General features: G+C 34.9%; 4 protein-coding genes across 4 annotated transcripts; 1 reads left to right on the forward strand and 3 right to left on the reverse strand.

Annotated features, from left to right (window-relative positions):
• The first annotated feature begins 2,393 nt into the window (after nucleotides 1-2,393).
• On the forward strand, nucleotides 2,394-5,885 carry LOC112000808 (uncharacterized). Its single transcript, XM_024032977.2, has 4 exons — nucleotides 2,394-2,637; nucleotides 2,744-2,847; nucleotides 4,377-4,634; nucleotides 5,477-5,885. Exons 1-4 carry the CDS (start codon nucleotides 2,517-2,519, stop codon nucleotides 5,642-5,644), a joined length of 651 nt encoding a protein of 216 aa, XP_023888745.1. The 5' UTR covers nucleotides 2,394-2,516; the 3' UTR covers nucleotides 5,645-5,885.
• Nucleotides 5,886-6,542: 657 nt separating this feature from the next.
• On the reverse strand, nucleotides 6,543-7,524 carry LOC112000796 (UDP-glycosyltransferase 92A1). The gene is made up of 2 exons (XM_024032962.1): nucleotides 7,195-7,524; nucleotides 6,543-7,040 (listed from the first exon to the last, which is right to left on the reverse strand). The coding sequence occupies exons 1-2, from the start codon at nucleotides 7,522-7,524 to the stop codon at nucleotides 6,543-6,545; spliced, it is 828 nt and encodes a 275-aa protein (XP_023888730.1).
• A 1,012-nt stretch (nucleotides 7,525-8,536) lies between these two features.
• Nucleotides 8,537-10,015, reverse strand: LOC112000795 (UDP-glycosyltransferase 92A1). The gene has a single exon (XM_024032961.2). It carries the CDS (start codon nucleotides 10,013-10,015, stop codon nucleotides 8,537-8,539), a length of 1,479 nt encoding a protein of 492 aa, XP_023888729.2.
• A 1,798-nt stretch (nucleotides 10,016-11,813) lies between these two features.
• Nucleotides 11,814-20,405, reverse strand: LOC112000810 (uncharacterized). The gene is made up of 14 exons (XM_024032980.2): nucleotides 19,944-20,405; nucleotides 18,153-18,264; nucleotides 16,751-16,863; nucleotides 15,901-16,023; nucleotides 15,590-15,792; nucleotides 14,280-14,355; nucleotides 13,726-13,812; nucleotides 13,496-13,576; nucleotides 13,133-13,165; nucleotides 12,832-12,885; nucleotides 12,713-12,754; nucleotides 12,438-12,516; nucleotides 12,261-12,331; nucleotides 11,814-11,951 (listed from the first exon to the last, which is right to left on the reverse strand). The coding sequence occupies exons 1-14, from the start codon at nucleotides 20,106-20,108 to the stop codon at nucleotides 11,868-11,870; spliced, it is 1,323 nt and encodes a 440-aa protein (XP_023888748.2). The 5' UTR covers nucleotides 20,109-20,405; the 3' UTR covers nucleotides 11,814-11,867.
• Between the last annotated feature and the right edge of the window lie 614 nt (nucleotides 20,406-21,019).

The following is a 21,019-nucleotide window of genomic DNA, read 5'->3' on the forward strand; positions in this document are numbered from 1 at the left end:
AGAATTTTTCCTCCTTCAATTCTGCTCGTAAAAGGTGACTTGAAAATTTGGTTTAACGCCCTACTCATAGCATCGTTTCCTAGACCTTTACGAGATGGGCTCTTATTTCTGTGCTTATAATAGTGACCTTCATCATACGAGAAGGACTCACTGGGGGGAGTCCTTAACCTCAGCCTGTAACTATCATCTCTATCATCATTAGAGGAAAGGACAGAATTTGAAGGAGTCCTTCTCTGTCGCTCCCGTCGCAACCTCCTCTGTAAGCGGTTAATCTCCAGCTACATACTTCTAGTATTCTCCTCGTGAGAGAGGTGACTCCCACTTCGAGACTGACTACTACTAGTATGTACTCAAGATTAAGAAACTAATCTTGACTTTGGGAACCAACAGACTCTTCTTGGTTTGGTCCTGAACCTATCATAGTTGAATGTTGAACTCACCAAAGCTCAAGTTTCCCACAGACCGCGCCAATTGTAAGAGCAAGTTTTGGATCCTAAGCCCAAAAGGTGAATGGATTAAGGCCTAAAGAGCCCAATGCAATGAATTTGTAGAGAATGGGCTGAAAACTAGGCTTCAATGATTGGGACAACACCCACAATGGATTAAAGATGATAAGAAGACAAAGACAAGCAAGTTCTATGTGAAAAAATTCTTCCTCTATAATGTTCGAGGAAAGAAGTTCTTGAATAGAACTCTCTTAGACTTGATTATTATTACAGTTCTTTGTGCTATAGTGTTTTCTTTACAAATTCTCAGATGCCCCCTTACAATAGGATTTTTCTTCTTTATATTACCCTTCTTCGCTCCATCTCAACCATCCATGTGTTGATTAGATGGCTAGCTTTAATCCTTGTCCCATTAGCACCTTCTTGAAGTTCTTAGAGGTAGCTATAAGGTTGAATATCATTGTTCAGGTATCACTTTCACATTAATGCGACCAGAGAGTTAGCTACAGAGCATTCAATGCAGTGGTAGCAGCTTTCTCCTAGATATTTTTACCTTCCCCTTGTCCTACTCCTTCCTGATGTTTATCCTTATCAATAGAACTGCTCAGAACGTTGCTTTTGATGGCAGGTCAACCCCTCTGACCTCTATCCTATTAAGCCGAGGAGGCATTTGTCCTTGAACCACCTTCCTGAAACCTTATGATTAGACCCCTTCCATCATTCACTAATTCGCATTTCCTCGCTAACGTTTACCTGTTCTCGGATAGGGCCCACGACCTAATGCATAGTTCTGGGCTTATCAACCCTACACATATTATTATTATTATTATTTTTTGTGAACAGCTTCATAGACATAGATGGCTCTCATTTGAGCTAACAAAATAAGATAAATAAATAAATATATGAAAGGCTTTCTTTTGAGTTGTTTGTTATTGGATTGAGGCTACTACATAAATAAGGATTACTGGATTGAGGCAATTGCATCAATAGGTTTCAATAAGTTTTTCTTAGAGCATTCACATCAAAAGCACTAAAAAATTTAACATTTCATTTTACAATACACCCAATATCAAATACTCTATTATTTTACCACTTTATTTAAATATTATTTTTTATTCTTTCTTTTACCACTCAAGTTTCTCTCTCTAACTTTCATTTAATTACTTTTGTGTGTGTGTGTGTGTGTGTTTACTATCTAGTTACAATAAACTTCTAAAGATGACAGTTTACTATAACTAGGTGTTAAAAAATTATAGGTTTGACACCTTTGATGTGAATGTTCTTATTTGTAGTTTATTTTTTTGTTCTTCTAGCGAGTCAATTGTTAATAAATTTGTAAAAAGGGAAGTGAAAACCTTAATAACGAACAAGGATAAGACTAAGTATCGATATGTACAAGTGAAATAATGATAGATAGGACCTTTATTATACCAAGTTGTGTTACAGGAATACTCAAATTCTATTACCTCAAACATCTTTTACACTTGTGACAAAGAAAGTGAAAACCATAGTAAAGAACAAGGATAAAATTATTTTCAAAAACTAAGGATAAAACTAATAAATTAGTAAACATTTTTACTTTTTTGTAAACAAAGTTAACTGTTAACATATTTTTTCAAATTATGTGATATTTGATATTTCTTACCCTCAATAAAAATGAGGTATTTGGTGTGAACTGTGGACTCATTGAGTCCATGCCTTGATTCGAATTGCTCAACTTTTGTCAAGGGTCATATGAAGTGATACGATAACTTTTATCACCAAATCACATCAGTTCAAAACAATTGAATCAAAGAGAGAGAGAATTGGCAAGTTGGCCCTATAGTAAGTGGGCCAGGCTGAGAATTTTGTTCTATAACTAAACCCAACAACACTTAACTGGGCCAGTTTGGCCCAAAAGCTATGAAGCCCATCTCAATCCTCTCTGACTTATATACCACCACAACGATATTTTTCGACTCAGACAAACTGTACATTTGTAATTATATAGAAATACTATCTTCTTCCTAGCGAAGCGAGTCACACTGACTCACTGAGTTATCTTCTCTCTGTTGGACCGAGTCGATCCCCATGGAAACCGTAATGAGCTCTTCCTCTGCAACGATCATGTCCTCCTCGTCTCCTTTCTCGAATTTCTCTCTCAAACGAACACTTCCTTCGAGACCTTTCCATATCCCTCTCGCTTCCAAAGGTATTGATTTTTTTTTTTTTCCTTTCGTTTTCCAACAATTTCTCGGCAACCAAACAAAGTTTGTTTGTTATTTTTGTATCGATTCGTAATATGTTGCGATTTCCAGGTAAAGAGAATGAATCGATTAACAATCCTGAGTCTGATTCGAAGGAAATCAACAGTCTTCCAATTCTCAGCAATCGCCATCTCTCTCTCTCTCCTCTCTCAAAGGTATACTCTCTCTCTCTCTAAGATATGGAAAGAAAAATAGAAGAAATAATGAAAAGAAAATTTATGGTAAATGAAACCATGGTTCATGAAAGCTTTCATTTGTGATAGAATTCAATGCTAATAGTCAAATATATCAATTTATTCCTTTTTTTTTTTTCCATTAAAGTTTGTACAAAATTATTTGTATTCTACATGGGCTGAGAACATTTTAAAATCATAGCTGAAAAAAAAAAAATCAATAACAATTAACACTAACATTTTTTTTTTAATTTTTTAATTTTATAATATGATAGTTGGAAATACTAGGAAGTGCCATTTGAGCTACAAGGCTGTTGGCAATAATTAATGCTAGAGTTAAAAAAGTATATAGTTAAAATAGCTTGACGCGTATTGCAAAATATTTTCAAAATAGAGGCTAAGAAACTCATTATATCCAATATTTACAAATGTTTTTTCAAGAGATTATTATGATTGGAATGGTATATACACAAATGGGTTGCTCTAGAAAAAAAGTTGTAAATGGACAAATACATTAAAAAAAGAAATGTTGGCTATTCATTGCAACAAAATTATTTGTAAATATGGTACAAATATGATTGGAAGAGAACATAATCAAATGCATATAAGGTGAAGTTGGATACCAAAAAATGAATAAGAACTACATGTATAGCCATTACATAGTAAGATTTAAAGTATCTCTTGATGTACTGTAGAATTTATTTGAAACAGATTAAAAGCAAAAACCTACAGTGAAAATGTAGAAGTTTTCAATAGACTGGCTTGAAATTGAAAGGGGAAAAAATGTTGACCTTGAGAGTAAATTACAAAAGATACACATGAATAAAAGTAAATTCGACCAACCTCCAAACTGAATTGGAACAACCTCTGTGTGCAAAAAAAAAACATTGCGTAGAAAAGTTTCAAAGTAATTCTTCTGATTCTGTATGATGGAATTCTTCTGCCATCTGAAGCTTTGTTTCTTGAAAGGAATTTTCTAACAGTGTCTGATGGGATTTTATTTGTGTTTTACAATAGCAAACGTACTCTTCATCAAATGTGGCTAAATAGGTCCCTTTCAATTACTTTGCAAAGGACGTAATTTGGTCCAAATCAAATTGATTTTGATGATCTTTTAAGTGTTAGCAAATGTAATGTTAGCAAATGTGTCGCATGTTTGTTAGGACTTCAAAAATTCTGTAAAGTTAACATAGCTATGTGTCATAATATGAGACATTTTAGGGTTTTAGGTTTAGACATTCTCTTAACATCCACTTTATATATTATGTGAGATTTTCTAGTGAGCAAGACAGATTAGTTGTGTTAATATTTCAGGCTTTTAGGTCCCTAGTAAAAAAAAAAAAAAAGTTCAATTTGTTTGATTTTCGTAACATATGGCAATTGAGCTTGGCAATAAGATTTGACCCAATGGTCTCTGTTTAATAAGGTGTGGTTCCCAACTGATTGTATTACTTCTTGGAGTTAAGTTTCTTGCATTTTTATTTTTCCCTAAAGGAATCTTTGTTTGTTAGGATGTGGCAATGGGGTTGGTACTGAATGCAGCTGCAGGGAGAGGGTGGACAACGGGTTCGGGTATGGAAGGTCCTTCCAACCCTGCTGGGACTGAGACCAATTCTGTCTCTGAGAATGTCTCCACTTTGCCATGGTCTCTGTTCACTAAATCACCTCGCCGGAGAATGCGTGTGGCTTTTACTTGTAACATTTGTGGGCAGAGGACAACACGGGCTATTAACCCTCATGCTTATACCGATGGCACTGTCTTTGTGCAGGTAATAAATCACAGTGTAAATATATAAATCATACTCACTTGTAGTGTGTATGGATTATTAACCTGATTTGATTAGGGTAATATTTAGAAGATTTAATTACCCTAATCTAGTGAAATTAATGCTTGTGAAATAAAAAAAATTAATGCTAGTGAAATTTTGGGTTTAGCATGTTGTGAGCTACTAATCTAATGTTCTTGTTAGTAGTTTGATGTTCTTGTTGTATTTGACAACTTAAACTTCAATTCATAAGATGGTTGATTGAATATTCATGTTCTGACTGCTGAGTGATTTAAATGGTAGTATCATTTAGCTCGAAAAGATAATTAGTTGATGGTAAATTTAGCAAATGTAGAATTGTTAAAATTCCGGCTTAAGGTTCTTAGAGCATCTTTGTGATGTAGCTAAAAACTTTGACAACTTAATATGGAAATTGGTTAGTTAAATAATTAGATATGTAAACTTTTGGCTCTCCTACTTGATATTGTTTTTAGTGAGTTGGCTGAAAGTTGTGGCAATTAATTTTGAGGATGGGTTGAAATTTATTTATTTTAAGTGAAGGTTTGGTTGAATTTATTTATGTGATTAGAATTGTAAAATTTGTGTCTTTAAGTGGGGATGTAAATTGAGGATTATGATCTATTTTAGATATTTATCAATGGATTGACAACAAATTTTATGGATTAAGATGGTTTATTTGATTTTTTTGAGTATGCTTGTTTCTTTTCTGTTCGGTATTACATATTTTAAATTTTTGATAATTTGTTAATTTGAGTGTCTCTCTCATGATCTGTTGCTATCGAGATGAATTTAATGACTCTGATTGTTTTCCTTCTGTTTTGTAGTGTTGTGGGTGCAACGCATTCCATAAGCTTGTGGATAACTTGAATCTGTTTCATGAGATGAAGTGCTATGTGAGCCCGGATTTTAATTACAGAGGTCAAGGTTGGGATAATGTTAACTTCAAATATCTGGATACAGAAGATGGCAATGACATATTTCCTATCCAGTGAGGGTGATGTTTGGCTTATAGAGTATGTATATTCTACACTTGTGGTGGGATCTCAATATAGTTGCCTATGTATATTTTAATGTTCTTTTATAGGAACTTTTGGAAAAAAAAAACTGTATTAATTTATGAGATGGCTAGGGTTGTATTAGGATCAAATTGGATTTTTGTGTGTTATGCGTGTGATCGTTACACACAATTAAAAAAATGAAAGAGGAATAGTGCATGCATATTGCATTTCTTTTGATGCCTGACCATTGAGAAATCAATATTCCCCCTTTATTATTCCACGAGTACTTTTACATAATGTCATAATGACATTTTTTATGATGTGATACAGTACAATCTAACACACTAGGTAACACACCAGGCAACTAATGTTGCTATTAAGTATTCTATTTTTGCTTATGCATACATGGCAGTTTGTTGATGAGATTATTTCAAGATAGAGCTTTTCTTTATAGAGGTTGCTGTGCCTAGGAAATCATTGATGGCCTTAATAGATGATCTTTCAAAACCTCCTCCTCCTCTTAACGCATCTTCTCCTTCATTTGACTGGCCTTTCTTCTCATGTCCTCACCTTTCTCTGTTTTCCCCAATACCATCTTGATCACCCTTGCAGTCTCATCATGTTTGGTCGCAGAGTCGACCCCTCTTGCAACCTCGATGCAAACACCAACTTCATTTTCCAGCATTTGGGAGTTAAAGCACTGCTCTCCACTAAGTGGCCAGCCTATGATTGGTATCCCTTGACTCAAGCTTTCCAGTACTGGGTTCCAACCACAATGGCTGAGGAATGCACCTATGGACTTGTGAGATAAAATTTCTTGTTGGGGGGCCCATTTATGTACTAAGAGACCTTGATTTTTTTCTCTTATTCTTTCTTCAAAGCCATCAGGCTGTCACTCGGCTCTGAAGTCTTCGGTTGAACTGAAACCAAATGGTGGCCTAATGACCCAAATAAATGCCTTGTTGCTTGCCTCTAAACTTAATGCCAATTCCATCATTTGTGAAGGTAAAATGGTGTTATGTGATCCAAAAGATACATACAAAACTGAAGCTGGTGGATTAAGATCTAGCCTTTCACAACAACTATCAGTTTTTGAAGAGCGTTTCTCACTTCTCTCTTCTTGGTTATAGGCATCATTCTTCATGGAAGAGCAAGCTGGTCCAATCATCCAGACTGGCTTCCCTCCCATTTTCCTTCTAAAATGTTTTACACCAATATCCCTTAATCCCTCCATGGTATTTAAGAGAATTGCATCAGAGCAAAAGCAATGTGAGAACCGCCGTGTTCGGAAAAGCCACAAAGCATTGGTACTATCAGTAAGCCTGAAATCATTTTCAAGTTGTGATTGTTGAATTTTGGATGCTTCAGGAAAGTCAGGCAGCAAAAATTCCTGGTCTTCAGTTTGGGATTAGTGTTCATTAAGAGAGAGGGAAAAATATATGGCCATGCTGTAACCAGCCGCAGCAATGAATACTGCATGATAAATTCCAAGCTCATTGGCAACTTTGACCGTCCATCCCAAGAACGTATCAGAGATGACACACAGGGACACGGCTGTCTTGTTCGGTAATGTTGATGAGGAGGCTTTTGAAGGGAGACTCAAGATTTTCTGAGTCTTCCAACATGCAGCAGGTGAGTTCAGCAGTCAATGTACGAGTGTTTTCTACACCAGGTTGGAGACCATAGTTAGTCCCATGGAAAGGGATTTCAGCAAGCCTTATGTTGGTTTTGGAAGGGAGAGAAGGTCCGAGTCTTTGGATGTTAAGAGGGGTGTTTACTATGGTAACAATGTAGCCCTCCTTTCGTTCCAATAGTCTTGCAAGTGCCATGAAAGGGAACATAACAATGTTTCTTTCTTCTCTTCCATTATCCATGGCAACAATTATAGAGAGAGAGAAAAGAGGGCAGAGAATTGTAGTGGGGGATTGGAGACGCATTGTCTGTTTATTTGCAGAGTGCACATGTAGGTAGGCCACCAAATAAAACGATTAATTTTTTTTTTTGAGTTTATTTTATTTTATTTTTGTATTTAATCGGTTGTATGTTTTGGTGTCAAATAGCATGTCACTATATTCAAAGAGTAATTATAGACGGCACGACGCATACTAGGGACCATTTGTTTCAGTAGCACCAGTTTGGTTACTGGCTATTGCTTATGTTTGTCAGTACTACAACCAATTAATTATACATAATAATATCCGGTCTGATGTGTTGGTGAAGCCACGCAAATACGAGCAATGTTAGGATCGCATAATTGGCCACAACTCGCTACATGGTGAGTTGTGAGTAGTAGAAATATGGTTATGAGTTTATACCTATAAATTATGATAATGAAACTGAAAGGTTGTATATATTAATAGTCAATACACCTATTCGTCTATCATTGTACTTAAAGAGGACATCTGTTGTACTGCCCTCTTGGCCCTCAAATTGGCAGTCCAGCACCACCTCTCTTTTGTTGTGTTTGAAGGGGACTCCTAGTGTGATTGAAGCTCTCCTAAATCCTTAAATGAATCCTCTAGATTTACTTATTTCTCTTTCGACAAGCGTATTTGCTTCTCTGAATTAAAAAAAGAAAAAAAGAAAAAAATGAAAGAGGACTTGTTCATGCTTAATGCAGTTCTCTTGATGCCTGACCATTGACAAATCAAGATTCCCACATTATTATTCCATGAGTACTTCAATCTACATGCCTGTAGGTTTATTGCTCGAGTTCTACATATTGTATTACTCTGCGACTCTCACTCTCCTTCGACCTTTGACACACAAATTGGTAGTAGTCTAGACATTTTTTCATGATTAAACTTTCCAATCTAACACACCAGGCAACTAAAGTAGCAAGTCTTTTATTTTAGCTTATGCATACATGTCAGTTTGTTGATGAGATTATTTCAAGATAGAGCTTTTCTTTATTGAGGTTGCTGTGCGTAGGAAATCATTGATGGCCTTAATAGATGATCCTTCAAAACCTTCTCCTCCTCTTAATGCATCCTCCATCTTCCCCTTCATTTGATTGGCCTTTCTTCTCATCTCCTCTCCTTTCTCTGTTTTTCCCAATACCATCTTGATCACCCTTGCAATCTTGTCATGTTTGGTCTCAGAGTCAACCCCTCTCGCAACCTCAACGCAAACACCAACTTCATTTTCCAGCATTTGGGAGTTAAAGCACTGCTCTCCACCAAGTGGCCAGCCTATGATTGGTACCCCTTGACTCAAGCTTTCTAGAATTGAGTTCCAACCACAATGGCTGAGGAATGCACCTATGGACCTGTGAGATAAAATTTCTTGTTGGGGAGCCCATTTATGTACTAAGAGACCTTGATTTTTTTCTCTTATTCTTTCTTTAAAGCCATCAGGCAACCACTCGACTCTGACGTCTTCAGTTGGGTTGAAACCAAATGGTGGCCTAATGACCCAAATAAATGCCTTGTTGCTTGCCTCTAAACCTAATGCCAATTCCATCATTTGTGAAGGTAAAATGGTGCCATATGATCCAAAAGATACATACAGAACTGAAGCTGGTGGGTGGAGATCTAGCCATTCACAACAACTTCCGGTTTTTGAAGAAAGTTTCTCACTTATTTCTTCTTGGTTATAGGCATCATTCTTCATGGAAGAGCAGGCTGGTCCAATCATCCAGACTGGCTTCCCTCCCATTTTCCTTTTAAAATATTGTACACCAATATCCCCTAATCCCTCCATGGTATTTAAGAGAATTGCATCAGAGCAAAAGCAATGTGAGAACTGCCTTGTCCGGAAAAGCCACAAAACATGTGTACTATCAGTAAGCCTGAGATCATTTCCAAGTTGTGATTGTTGAATTTTGGATGCTTCAGGAAAGTCAGGCAGCAAAAATTCCTGATCATCAGTCTGGAATTGGTGTTCGTTAAGAGAGAGGGAAAAATATATGGCCATGCTGTAACCAGCCCCGGCAATGAATACTGCATGATAAATTCCAAGCTCATTGGCAACTTTGACTGTCCATCCCAAGAACATATCTGAGATGATACACATGGGGGCACAACCGTCGGAAATGTCGATGAGGAGGCTTTTGAAGGGAGATTCAAGATTTTCTGAGGCTTCCATGAGGCGGATGAATAATTCATGAGACAGTGTATCTGTGTTTTCCAGATCAGGTGGGAGACCATAGTTAGTCCCTTGGAAAGGGATTTCAACAAGCCTTATGTTGGTTTTGGAAGGGAGAGAAGATTTGAGTCTTTGGATGTTAAGAGGTGTGTTTACTATGGTAACAGTGTAGCCCTCCTTTCGTTCCAACTGTCTTGCAAGTGCCATGAAAGGATTGATATGGCCAGCAGCCATGAAAGGGAACATGACAATGTTTCTTTCTTCTCTTCCATTGGCCATGGCAACAATGAGAGTGGAAACAGGGAATGGGAAGTTAAGGAGAAGCAGAGAATTGTGGTGGGGATTGGAAATGCATTGTCCTATTTATTTGCAGAGTGCGCGCGAGAAGACACACAAACATTGTTTCCGTGCAAAAAGAAATGGTACTCCAATAAATGTAGGCCACCTAATACAAGGATTAATTAATTAACTAATTTATTATTCTTCCAGCTTATAGTACTAAATGTAGGCGAAGGTTCTATGGTATTAATAAACAACATATTCATAAAACAAGAATGTTAAGATGAATGAGTGGAAATATACAAAGAGATAGGATTCAAGATAAAAAAAAATTTCTTTGAAATTAAGTTGGTTTTCATTGATGAAAAGATAAGGGAAAGTTGCTTAAGATAGTTTGAACATGTGTAGAGGAGAGTGTTTAATGTACCAGAAAGTGAAACAATTCTGATTGAAAGAATTAAAAAAGGTAGAAGAATACAAAAATAATAATATTAGTAGAAATAGTTAGAAAGGATAGATGTCAGTTATAAAGAAGTAATAGAGGTTATGAATTTGGATAGAATAGAAAGTAGGAAAATTATTTAGCTAGGTATAACAGGGAGCATCACATTTTTGGTTACTAGCTAGGTGCAGCATTCGTGGCAGTAAATTCAACCAAATTAATTATACAACAAACTATTTAGAAACAAGAATTAGTTTTGTGTCTCTATTCAAGGCCTGACAATACGCATATAGGCTAGTAGTATGTGGCCAACCTAAAGCCTCAATCCCTCCCCACTGAAACCCCTAGAAAAATTGTAGTGTAGCTTCTAATTAGAAAGCATTATGTTATCTTTCTGAGTTCAATTGCGTGAGGTTCTGTACTTGTAGGCCTTGTAGGTAGTGTTAAATGACCTCTTTAATGGTAAGGCTATTAGTATGTCTATTTCTTTGAGATGGTGTGTTAACGAGTTTTAAAGGGGAGTTCTTCTAATACCACAAATAAACTCATTACTTTTGCTACAACTTTCCTATGTGGTATATTGTGACTGGTAGCCTGTCACTTTTATATAGACTTACAATTTTTTATCTACTAATAACGATCAGCCACATGAAGAGTTGTGGCAAAATATAATGCATTTTTTTTGTGGCAATAAATTTTTTGTTTAAATGCATACTATGGTCCTTAATCCTGGCGTCTGTGAAAAGTTACATAATCCAGCAAGTCAACAACAGCTGGGCTTTACTTACATAAAATAGAAACAACTTAAATACTGGTTTTTATCACAGATTTTGTCTAAGACTTTTCACAGAAAATAAAGGGAACCTGCCATGTTTTGAATTTGATGGCCATACTATTAAAATTTGTAATTAGCTATTAGGTTGGAACTTTAACAAATATGTCTTCGATTATATAAGTCACATAAACATTATAACTATGAAAGATTCCTAACTTGAGAGTGTAAGAAGATTTTAATACTAAACTCATTCACTAACTGAGAAGATTGTTATATGAATAAAAATCATTTGTCACATTTAAGTGTTCCACTATTTGCTATTAGACGCATAGTATACTGTAATTGGTGGAGCATAAAATGGAACATTTAAGTGGGACAAAAGATTCTATTCGTGTTACTCATAGATATGTTAATTTTTGGGAGATTGTCATAAGTTGTTTTGAGTGGAAGTGTGAACATTTATATTAGTGCATAATCACTTCTAATTCGAAGCATAATCTATTTTCATTTTCTTTTCTTCTTACTTTTTTTCTTTGTGGTTATGAGAGTTTAGGAAGAAAATGATCCATGCTAGAGCAAAATGAAGGCAAGAGGTATTTCTATTATGTTCGAATAGATCATTGAAGTTCTATATACTAGGCCTCCAGGCTGTGGTTATTGCCAGTTTTGTGACTTGAAGGAACTCCCTTTATCATAATACTCTGAATGAAGGCAATCATCTGCATAACAGTATTTGATTCGTTAAGCACATCCATAAGTGGTAAACAAAGGAATGATTAGAATGATATATGATGAAGAAAATAAGCAATCTAGAGTTTGATCTTGTTAGATTGAATGCATAACAAAGCCCCAACACCAAAGTTGTTAAAGTAAGTTCTGTCTCACTAGTGCTAGAATTTCTAGCGATAATTATGACCATTCTTTTAGAAAATCCCATTTTAGATCCATCTAATGAATTAACTCTGTCCCAATCAAGATTCTAATTATAACCATGTTTATGCATTAACTCACAAAGTATAAGCTCTTACCATGGTAAACCCGGCACACATAATGCTGAAACCAGGGAAATTAAATGGTGCTCCTTCAGACAGGAATAAAGCTGGATAGATGGGAAGAGTTGTCAATTTGAAGTAATTTTACAATTTATCTATAACAAATTTCTTCCTTTTTTTGTTTTCTTTTGCTTCCTTCAATCTTTCACATACCTGTTAGAGGACTAAACATTAATGGAGAAATAATGTTGGCAAAGGAACTTATGCCTGAAATGCATCCTTGAGCCTTTCCCTGTCATAAGTGTCCCTGATTTGATTAGTAAATGAAGAAAAAAAGAAGAAGAATTCTGCGATAGGCAAGACGAATGAAGGTGGGGAATTTTGGATGCGACAAGGTAGGTAACAAGTTTGGACAGAAGTGAACATGAAATATATTGAAGACTTCATTGAGCACAACTATGAATTAAACCTCTCCTCTATTGAACTACCTGCTCGTTAGGCCCAACTTGCTTCGATGCAATGCTCCGAATCTGTGTGATTGAGTTAATTTCATGAAGATTCAACCAGCATAATAAAGCTTTTACAAAGATAAAGGTCAAGAACATACGCTTGGTTGCACTAAAACAGTAAAGATTGAAAACACAGGAGTAGCATAAGGAACCTGCATATATTGAAAATGTGTTATAAGAACTATATTCAACAAAATATAAATAGAAAGCAAATACACAATATCTGAAGGAAAGTGTAAAACCATTAGTATACAGTATGTTACGCCAGTGGCTTACCTTATCTAGGTAATAATTAAGTGGAAAAAGAAATGTATAAATTATCACCAAATTATGCAGTGTGTCATTCAGATTTAGTAACAAAGAGATAAGAAGCATGCAAGTTGGTTGAGGAAATTTTACCCAAGCTGACCATGCGATGCTGTTGACAAACATCTGCATTAAATCAGGAAACTGTCAGCACTATATGCTTAATGAACAGTTACAATCTCACTATTTAGTTAGGAAAATTATTAGGTACTTCCAGAAAGTAGGTGACGTGATACTTCAACCCAATAAAAACTTATGTCATATTTTAACATGCTTCAACATTTCAGGTTACAGTCTCACTCCAGATAAGAACTTAAAGAAATTCACTGTTTTGGAGTTTTTATTGGTTTGGAGTACCATATCGTTATACTCCAGGAATACCAACTAGCGTGCACTTAAAAAAAACACATAAATGGCTGGTTGAAAAACATCAGCTAGTGAGAACAAGGAACATACATTTGCACAGCCCATTAAGAGGCCTATGGTAAGCAACTTCTCCTCTCCAATTATAGGAGCCAACATGGGCATGAAAAGCAGCTGCAGCATTCACAAGTTTTCAAGATCAAACTCTTGGAAACCAAAAAAAGGAGAAATGAGTATTTTTGAAATAAATTGAATGGAAAAAACTGAAAGATTAAGAAGCAAATGAGATGGCAGAATTTAGAACAGAGTAATGTAACACATACCTGTGAAATAGTCCCTGCAACCCCTAAAATTAGCAGTAGATCAGCGTACTGGTTTTTGTTGAAGTGGAAACGGGCCTTTAAGAAGTACTGCATGGTACGTGAGCTTCCATGTTAGTAATGACTAATTGATAGCATGTTTGATATGCACTAGAAAGGTTAGGTGTACAATAACGTAGTATGCGTACAAATCGTTTGTGACATTGGATGATATTCTAGACAAACCAATTTGTTTATTTCATTTATCTTTCTTCTCTTCTCTACTCTTTATCTTTGAACAGCAACATACTGTATAAGCTCCATTGATGAACAACTCCATGGTCTTTGCCTTTCTTTCTTTCTCTCTTCTTCTTCTTCTCCCTCACACCCAACAACCCCCCCACCCCCCCCTTCCCTCCTCTTAAAGTTGGATTTTCAGCATTAGTTGCATTTCTAAAGTTTTAACAATCTTAGCTTCTGCACTCACCATGAATATTAGGTAAAAAGATAACCAAAAATATAATGCTCCTTATCTCACTACTATGAATGCCTACTTTGAAATTAACAAAGAACTGTACCAATAGCGAAGCTAGCAGCCCACCCTCTGCAAGGCTATTGAAGAATGAAACAAGTGCTGCTTGTGAAAATGGCACACTGCAACATGAGGTTACAATTTACACCATGTAAGAAAGATGAAATCGGTAAGTAATAAAGGTGCCTTAAAAAAATTGCACCTGTAGTAATTAGACTAACATTTGGCATTAATAGATAGAATAGCACAATCAATAGTTTTCAGCAAAATCTCCTGGCTAGCTAGTATGTTTGAAGTGACTTTGAATAGGTCATTTTTTGTTACAATAATGGTTAAGTAACTAAATTCATTTTTTTTTAATAGTAGTTTTTGGAACAAGTGTAATGTATCATGATATCAGAGTAGATGATCCTAATAATTTATTCAATGATACCAAATGTTGGGCTATTAAGAAGCAACATATTAATAAAATAAGTGTAGTTGAAATGAGAACGTTAAGATGGATAAGTGGAAAAATAGGATCCGAAATGAGAAAATCAGCTTAAAGATAGAGGTAGCTCCAATTAATGAAAAAATTGAGAGAGAATGGCTTAATATGGTTTGGTCATGTTCAAAGGAGAGCGATTAATGCACCTTTAAGAAAAAGTAAGTTGATCCAAGTTAAGGGAGTTAATGAAATTAGAGGAATAGTCAAAATAACACCAATATAATTTATAAACAAGAACTTATCAATTAAGGAAGTAACAAAGAATATAACTTTAAATATAATATAATGGAGGAAAATAATACATGCAGCCTACTCTAACTAATATGTTGAGAATCTACAATAGACTCCAAAAATTTGGGATTAAAGCTTGTTGTTGTTGTTGAATATCAAGGTGCCATGATGAAGAAATATTACACCACTATTTCTTGTCACTGAGAGTGAGCCCAATTCTAAAGGACATTCAACAACAAATCAATGCATTGGCAGAAATCCCCCTATTCCTCAAAGCACTAGATATATTCATTTAAAACATTAGGTTTCTTTGCATATTCTAAGTAATTAACAAGTTTATTCTACAGTAATGAACTTGGATGTACTAACTTTACTTTAGAGGATTAATATGTAATAATGTTGTTAATGGACATGCTTTTCACAATAGAATGCCACAAATTGAATAGTCAATAAGCCAAATAGTGCAAGAAGTCTATCGGATACAACCAAAAAAAAAACCCTTTATAATGTATCAAATGCATTAGATATATGTATCTTTCCTCTCATAGAGCATGAATCCCACACAGCTGTAGAATCCACACATTGTGGGAATTGTTGCTTTGAGACACAAAAAGTAAAGAAATTATACAAAGTCTCACCTGTTCTTTGTCAAGAAAATCAGATCCCCCACTGATGGAATCCTCTTAAAGACTTTCCTTGTATTTTCCAAATCACTATCACTTCTAATAACATGCTGTTCTCCCTTCAAGATTGGCTGCCTTATATCATCCCCATTGGGTAAGCTTTCCTTAAGAAAAATTCTCATGTAAACAGCTGCAAGGATTGACATGAATGCCGAAACCTGAATTAAAAAAAAAAAAGAGATCAATTACAAATCATAAACAATTTGGTAGCCACGTATAAAAAACTGATTCAGAGGAGAACTTATAGACAGATGGCTAGGGACAACCTGAAATGTTGAAGTAGTGGAGAGAAAACGAGCTGCTAAGGTTCCACATACAAATGCAGCTGAAGCTACCCCTCCTAGAATTCCAAATGCTGATGCTCGATTTTCATCTGGAATTTTATCTGCCTGAGAAGAAATAAATTTATCCGGTTTAACCACACACAGCTGAAGATTTGCTCCGCCCCAAAATAAATTCATGCATTGGTCTACTATCTTGAAATGGAGAGAGTCAACTTCACCATTAATTTTTCCCCCTTTTTATTAAGGGTCATCAGCACCGTTATTTAAAATTTCAAATGATACTTCGGTAACGACACTGAATACATCTTTAAATTCATATATTTAATCTAAACCATGAAATAAATCAAATTTCAAATTGGATACACTAATGCACTATCATTTTACATTTGTATCTGGCTCTGTTTTCAAATGCTGGAGAGCTTTGGCAGTCCCATGCAGTTATCAACTTTATCCATTATAGCTCTCATGAGAATGCTTCAATAAAGAAGTTACAAAATCCAATATATATATGTATACATATATGAGTTTCAGAATCCAATAATTTGACTCATCAAAAAGCTGGTCATTTGGTATCTTATCTTGCTTTCTCCCACAGAATAGTTAATATGGTAAGCTTTAATATTTGTAGTGGTGTTTAATCCACTGCCCTTTTGTGCTATCTTTGCTCATATTTTTCCCAAGTATAAAGACTTAACTCAAGGTTTACTACCCAGGCCCAGCCACTAGAACAACTTGACAGAACAAGTAGAGCTTGACATCTAATTAGCAAAAAAATAGTATCAAGTAATTAGTTAGCTTAGGGTACTACCTTTGAGAGTTAGAGATAATTTACCACGTAAGCTAGAGCAAGGCAATTGATGCTGCCTTCGGAAGCCATGGCAGTGAGAGTCCTGATCACGAAGTATGCATAAAAGAAGTTGGTCTCCATGCTGTATGCTAATATTGCTGCAAAAATTCATTTTCCTACTTCGTTAGTATCGCATGCAGAACACGTAAAAGGCAACAATAAGTCAATCACCTTTTTAAGTAAAGAGTAGTTTTAAGGCCACGCACTATTTCATAATTTTTTACCACAGGTTTGATGCGGCAAATTGTGAGTAATTGCCTATATAACTTACACATAAACTCACAATTTTTCCTCCACAACTTTAACTATTCCACGTGATAATTGTTGCAAAGAATTGTTGATATAAGTTGTAATACTAGATTTTCTCATAAGTAAATCAACTTGGGAATTTGCAAGCCTTGTGGGAAAGAGAATGGGTAAGCAATTGCAGGCCAATTTTGGGCCCAATACTTTTTTTTTTTTAAATTTAAATTTGAGAAGAAGTTTTGGGCCCAATACCCGTTGTATTGGAGAGGAGGCAGCTTTTTTTAATAATAAAGTTTATAATTGCTAAACTGGTTTGTTAGGAGTAATGAACACGTTTAACATTTAACATTGAACGATTTATCATTTTTTCTTTATCAGTTATCACTTACTGGTAACCAATTCAATAATTGTGAAGTTAGCTGTTTTAAGAAAACTACGTTTATTTTTCTTAAAAAAAAAAAAATTGTGTTTATAGTATTAATATTTGTTGTACTACACTTAAATTTGTATTTACTTGTATATATAATATTTATCTCCAACTAGGCTAAAGGCCTACATAAAAATTAGAGACGATACCATTGACACAGAAACATACAAGATTTTTCTCAATTTTGTTAACAACAAGGTTCAAATGCAAGGCTCATCTTCCAATAAAAAAGGCAAGAACATGGTATAAGTGGGGTTGAGCAACTACATAATATAAGTGGTACATAAACGTTGGACTCATCTTTGTTGAAATATCATTACTCCTGATTAAGACTTCACACCTTATTTATTTAGAGACTAGACTACACACTTCTAATTACATACAACTCAATGTATAACATTTCCTCCGATGGCCCACCAAAAGTTAAAACTTAGACGTGAAAGTGACCAATTGATTTAAGTTTTTTATTTATTTATTTATTTTTTTTTTGGCGTAAAAAGTCATATCATGCACGCATATATAATTTGTGAAGTGATGCCATAATCCGTTAAACCAATGAAAGCACCCATGAATGGGACACCATGCCTCTAAAGGCTAATCGACTAATATAATTCAATAGGCCCACAAAAAGCACTTACCGACAATTAAGTACTAAGCAAAGGTCTTTCTCAAACAAAGAAAAAAAAAGTATTAAGCAAAGGAAACATTGCGTACCTAGTGGAATAATGGAGACAGCCATGGGGAGAGTGAGCAAGGCTTTTCTCCCATACTCGTCCGATAGATTCCCAATTAGCGGTGTAATTATCATTGCTCCCAATCCTATGATCTGCATCACATTGGATAAGTTTTTTAATCAAAATTTGCACCCTCCAAAAAAAAAAAAAATCAATTCAATAACTAAATTGATTATAACATGATTTTCAAACCCAAATCAGACCGTACAATCCAATCCAGTTAATTGTAAACTTTTTATAAATGCGGTTCTTTTAATCCTAAGAACTTGTCTATCTTAAAAAAACAGAAAATCGTTCGAACCGCAGTCCAATCATTATAACCCTTCTAAATATCAAAGATCATTTTTTTTTTTATAGGGGAGGTTTAAAAAATGGTTAGGTTTGTATCTGTATAGCTTAGTTAATAAATACCAACTGTGAACAAAAATGTAACATTAGTAAAGATAAAGACATACAGTATTAATTAGGGATGCTACACAATGATAAAGTGAATGAATTTAGATAGAACATAATGATGAAAAAAATTCATATAAACAGCCCCAATTAATCCATTATCTATATATATATATGGATGATCCTATAGGAATAGGATTTTGGTATTAATATTGTCGGTGTTGTTGATAAGATTTGAATTCCTTGTCAATTGGAAAAGTAATGGGCAACAGTTACTTCAAAACACTGTAAACTCTTCGGCTTGTTGTCCATTAAAGAGGAAGATATATGGTCCACTTATTAATATATTCTTCCCACCATTACGTAAAAGAGAGATTCCATATCCCACGCCTAAATACATAAATATCTAGTAACAATGAGGAACACACACTTTTCATGTTGTGAAATGATTGGAAGATATTGAATTCACCCTCCCTGGAAGTCTTTTCCCAACTTCAATCAATTTTTAGTGTCCAAAAACCAAGCCAATTTCTCTTTTAGGCGTTAATTATATTTGATTAACATGCATATCCTCCTCATATACAAACAAATCATTGCGTAAACCTTTACACTCTGTTTTAAACACCAATCTTACACACAATTTATTAATAATAGTAATAATATATATATTTTTAAAAGTATCTTTCCAATATAGCAGTTGCAGCCAAATGTGTCAGTTTGGTCAGGTCCATAGAGTAGTAGCTAGCTAGCTAGCTAGGAGTAGTAGGTGGCAATAGCATTCGATCTCTATCTACTTGGGAAACTTCGAGGAGAAGAAAAGATCATATACATACAAGGTAAATTTGGATGGCTATGAATAGCCAAGATGGTAGGTTTGAATTTTAGGTTGGGAATACAGACAATCAAGGCATAATACGTCGACGTGTTCACGTTTAAACCTTATTATACCCTGCACGTTAAGATACATCTTTGGAATCATCGGAAATATGGTAAATACATAAAAGAAAAAAAAAATCAAAAGATGAAAAGAGTTATAATTAATTATAAAACAAAGTGAAACAAAGATGATCAAAACTGTAAAACACTCCAAATTGTTGTATAATTAATTCCTTGTAGAATTCTCAAGATGACTCTTCTCATAAAACCATGCAAAGACATGGAGTAACCTAACTTTTTATCAAAACTAGGCAAGGTAGTTTGTGCACATGCTTTTGTCTGAAAGAAACTCAAAAATGAACTGAAATTTAAGAGTATTTCTGAACAAAGTTGTATATCCGTAATCCAAATAAAGAAACTGTATAAAAAGAATAAAGAGCATGAAGAAGAACAAAGATTCATAGACAAGGAAAAGGGGGAAAACCAAACAATATATACATACCGCTTGTTGAAAACCAGTGAGGTAAATGGCTAGCGAGCACTCATCTTGACCAGGGCAAAGTGCCAACATGGTTACATCAGTAATGGCAGGAACCCCCATGAAATTTGCAAAGCCTGATAGGAAAATTGTCACAAAGAGGTGGATCAAAGATGTTAAGTTCTCCATATCTCTCTCTCTCTAAAGCTCCCTCTCTACAGAAAAGCTTGATAGTTAGCTAGCTAGTAGTACAGCACGTCCTCTAAGAAAAAACTTAATAAAGGGCAACTCTTCACTTGAGAAAAGAATGTTGCGTCTTTTTCTTGCTTTAACTTCTTTGCCTAAATTACTTCTTTAATTAACAAAGAAGATCTCTAGTGTGTGTCAAAGTGTGAGTGTTAGCGTGTGAGAGAGAGAGAGAGAGAGAGAGAGAGAGAAGGAGAGAAGTTAGATTCCCGGTCTTTTTCTGAGTAATTTTTAACCGACCGATATTATGATTTATGACTAAAGAGAAGTGAAAGCGTTATCTAACATGTTATAGGTGGGTGTAAAGTTAAATGGACTGAATTCAACTTTGGTATAGTGTGGGTGTAAAGTTAAATGGACTGAATTCAACTTTGGTATAGTACCCACAAGAGCAACACCTGGACAAACATTGAAGAGTGTGTGAGTGGGGGGCTCATGCATGTTGACTTTGTTACAAAGCTATTTCAGTTCAATTATCAATAATATAACTCAATTAAGCATAAATTCAATATTGAAAATTCTATCATCTTATTCTTGACAAATACTATACTAAAAATAATTAAGGCAACAACCTATCTTTGTTAACATATAATGCATTTAATTAATTGTTTAAAACTTTAGGTGCAACAGATATTCTATCCTAATTTTTGCTCCAACTTCTGATCCTTGCAAAGCAAAAAAAAAAAAAAAAAAAAAAAATAGTAAATCAATTAGGCTCAATGGCTTATGAAAGATTTGTAGCAAGTGGTTTAAGGACATAATTAAAATACAAAATATCTTCTCCATTACCAAAGGAAAAGGGTATACAAGAAATGGGAGGTAACTAGTTGGTAGTTAGGCGTGACAAATTATCA

Source organism: Quercus suber, unplaced genomic scaffold (genome assembly GCF_002906115.3).
Source record: "Quercus suber isolate HL8 unplaced genomic scaffold, Cork oak 2.0 scaffold_313, whole genome shotgun sequence".
Classification (NCBI taxonomy): Eukaryota; Viridiplantae; Streptophyta; class Magnoliopsida; order Fagales; family Fagaceae; genus Quercus; species Quercus suber.

Coding starts and splice junctions, on each gene's coding strand:
- LOC112000808 (XM_024032977.2), top strand. CDS start 2,517: ATGGAAACCGTAATGAGCTCTTCCTCTGCAACGATCATGTCCTCCTCG. Junction 2,848..4,376: donor CTCTCTCTCCTCTCTCAAAG/GTATACTCTCTC, acceptor TTTGTTTGTTAG/GATGTGGCAATGGGGTTGGT. Junction 4,635..5,476: donor ATGGCACTGTCTTTGTGCAG/GTAATAAATCAC, acceptor TCTGTTTTGTAG/TGTTGTGGGTGCAACGCATT.
- LOC112000796 (XM_024032962.1), bottom strand. CDS start 7,524: ATGGATAATGGAAGAGAAGAAAGAAACATTGTTATGTTCCCTTTCATG. Junction 7,041..7,194: donor AACAAGACAGCCGTGTCCCT/GTGTGTCATCTC, acceptor ACTGAAGACCAG/GAATTTTTGCTGCCTGACTT.
- LOC112000795 (XM_024032961.2), bottom strand. CDS start 10,015: ATGGCCAATGGAAGAGAAGAAAGAAACATTGTCATGTTCCCTTTCATG.
- LOC112000810 (XM_024032980.2), bottom strand. CDS start 20,108: ATGGAGAACTTAACATCTTTGATCCACCTCTTTGTGACAATTTTCCTA. Junction 13,813..14,279: donor GGCTGCTAGCTTCGCTATTG/GTACAGTTCTTT, acceptor CGTACCATGCAG/TACTTCTTAAAGGCCCGTTT. Junction 13,577..13,725: donor TTGCAGGGACTATTTCACAG/GTATGTGTTACA, acceptor TGAATGCTGCAG/CTGCTTTTCATGCCCATGTT.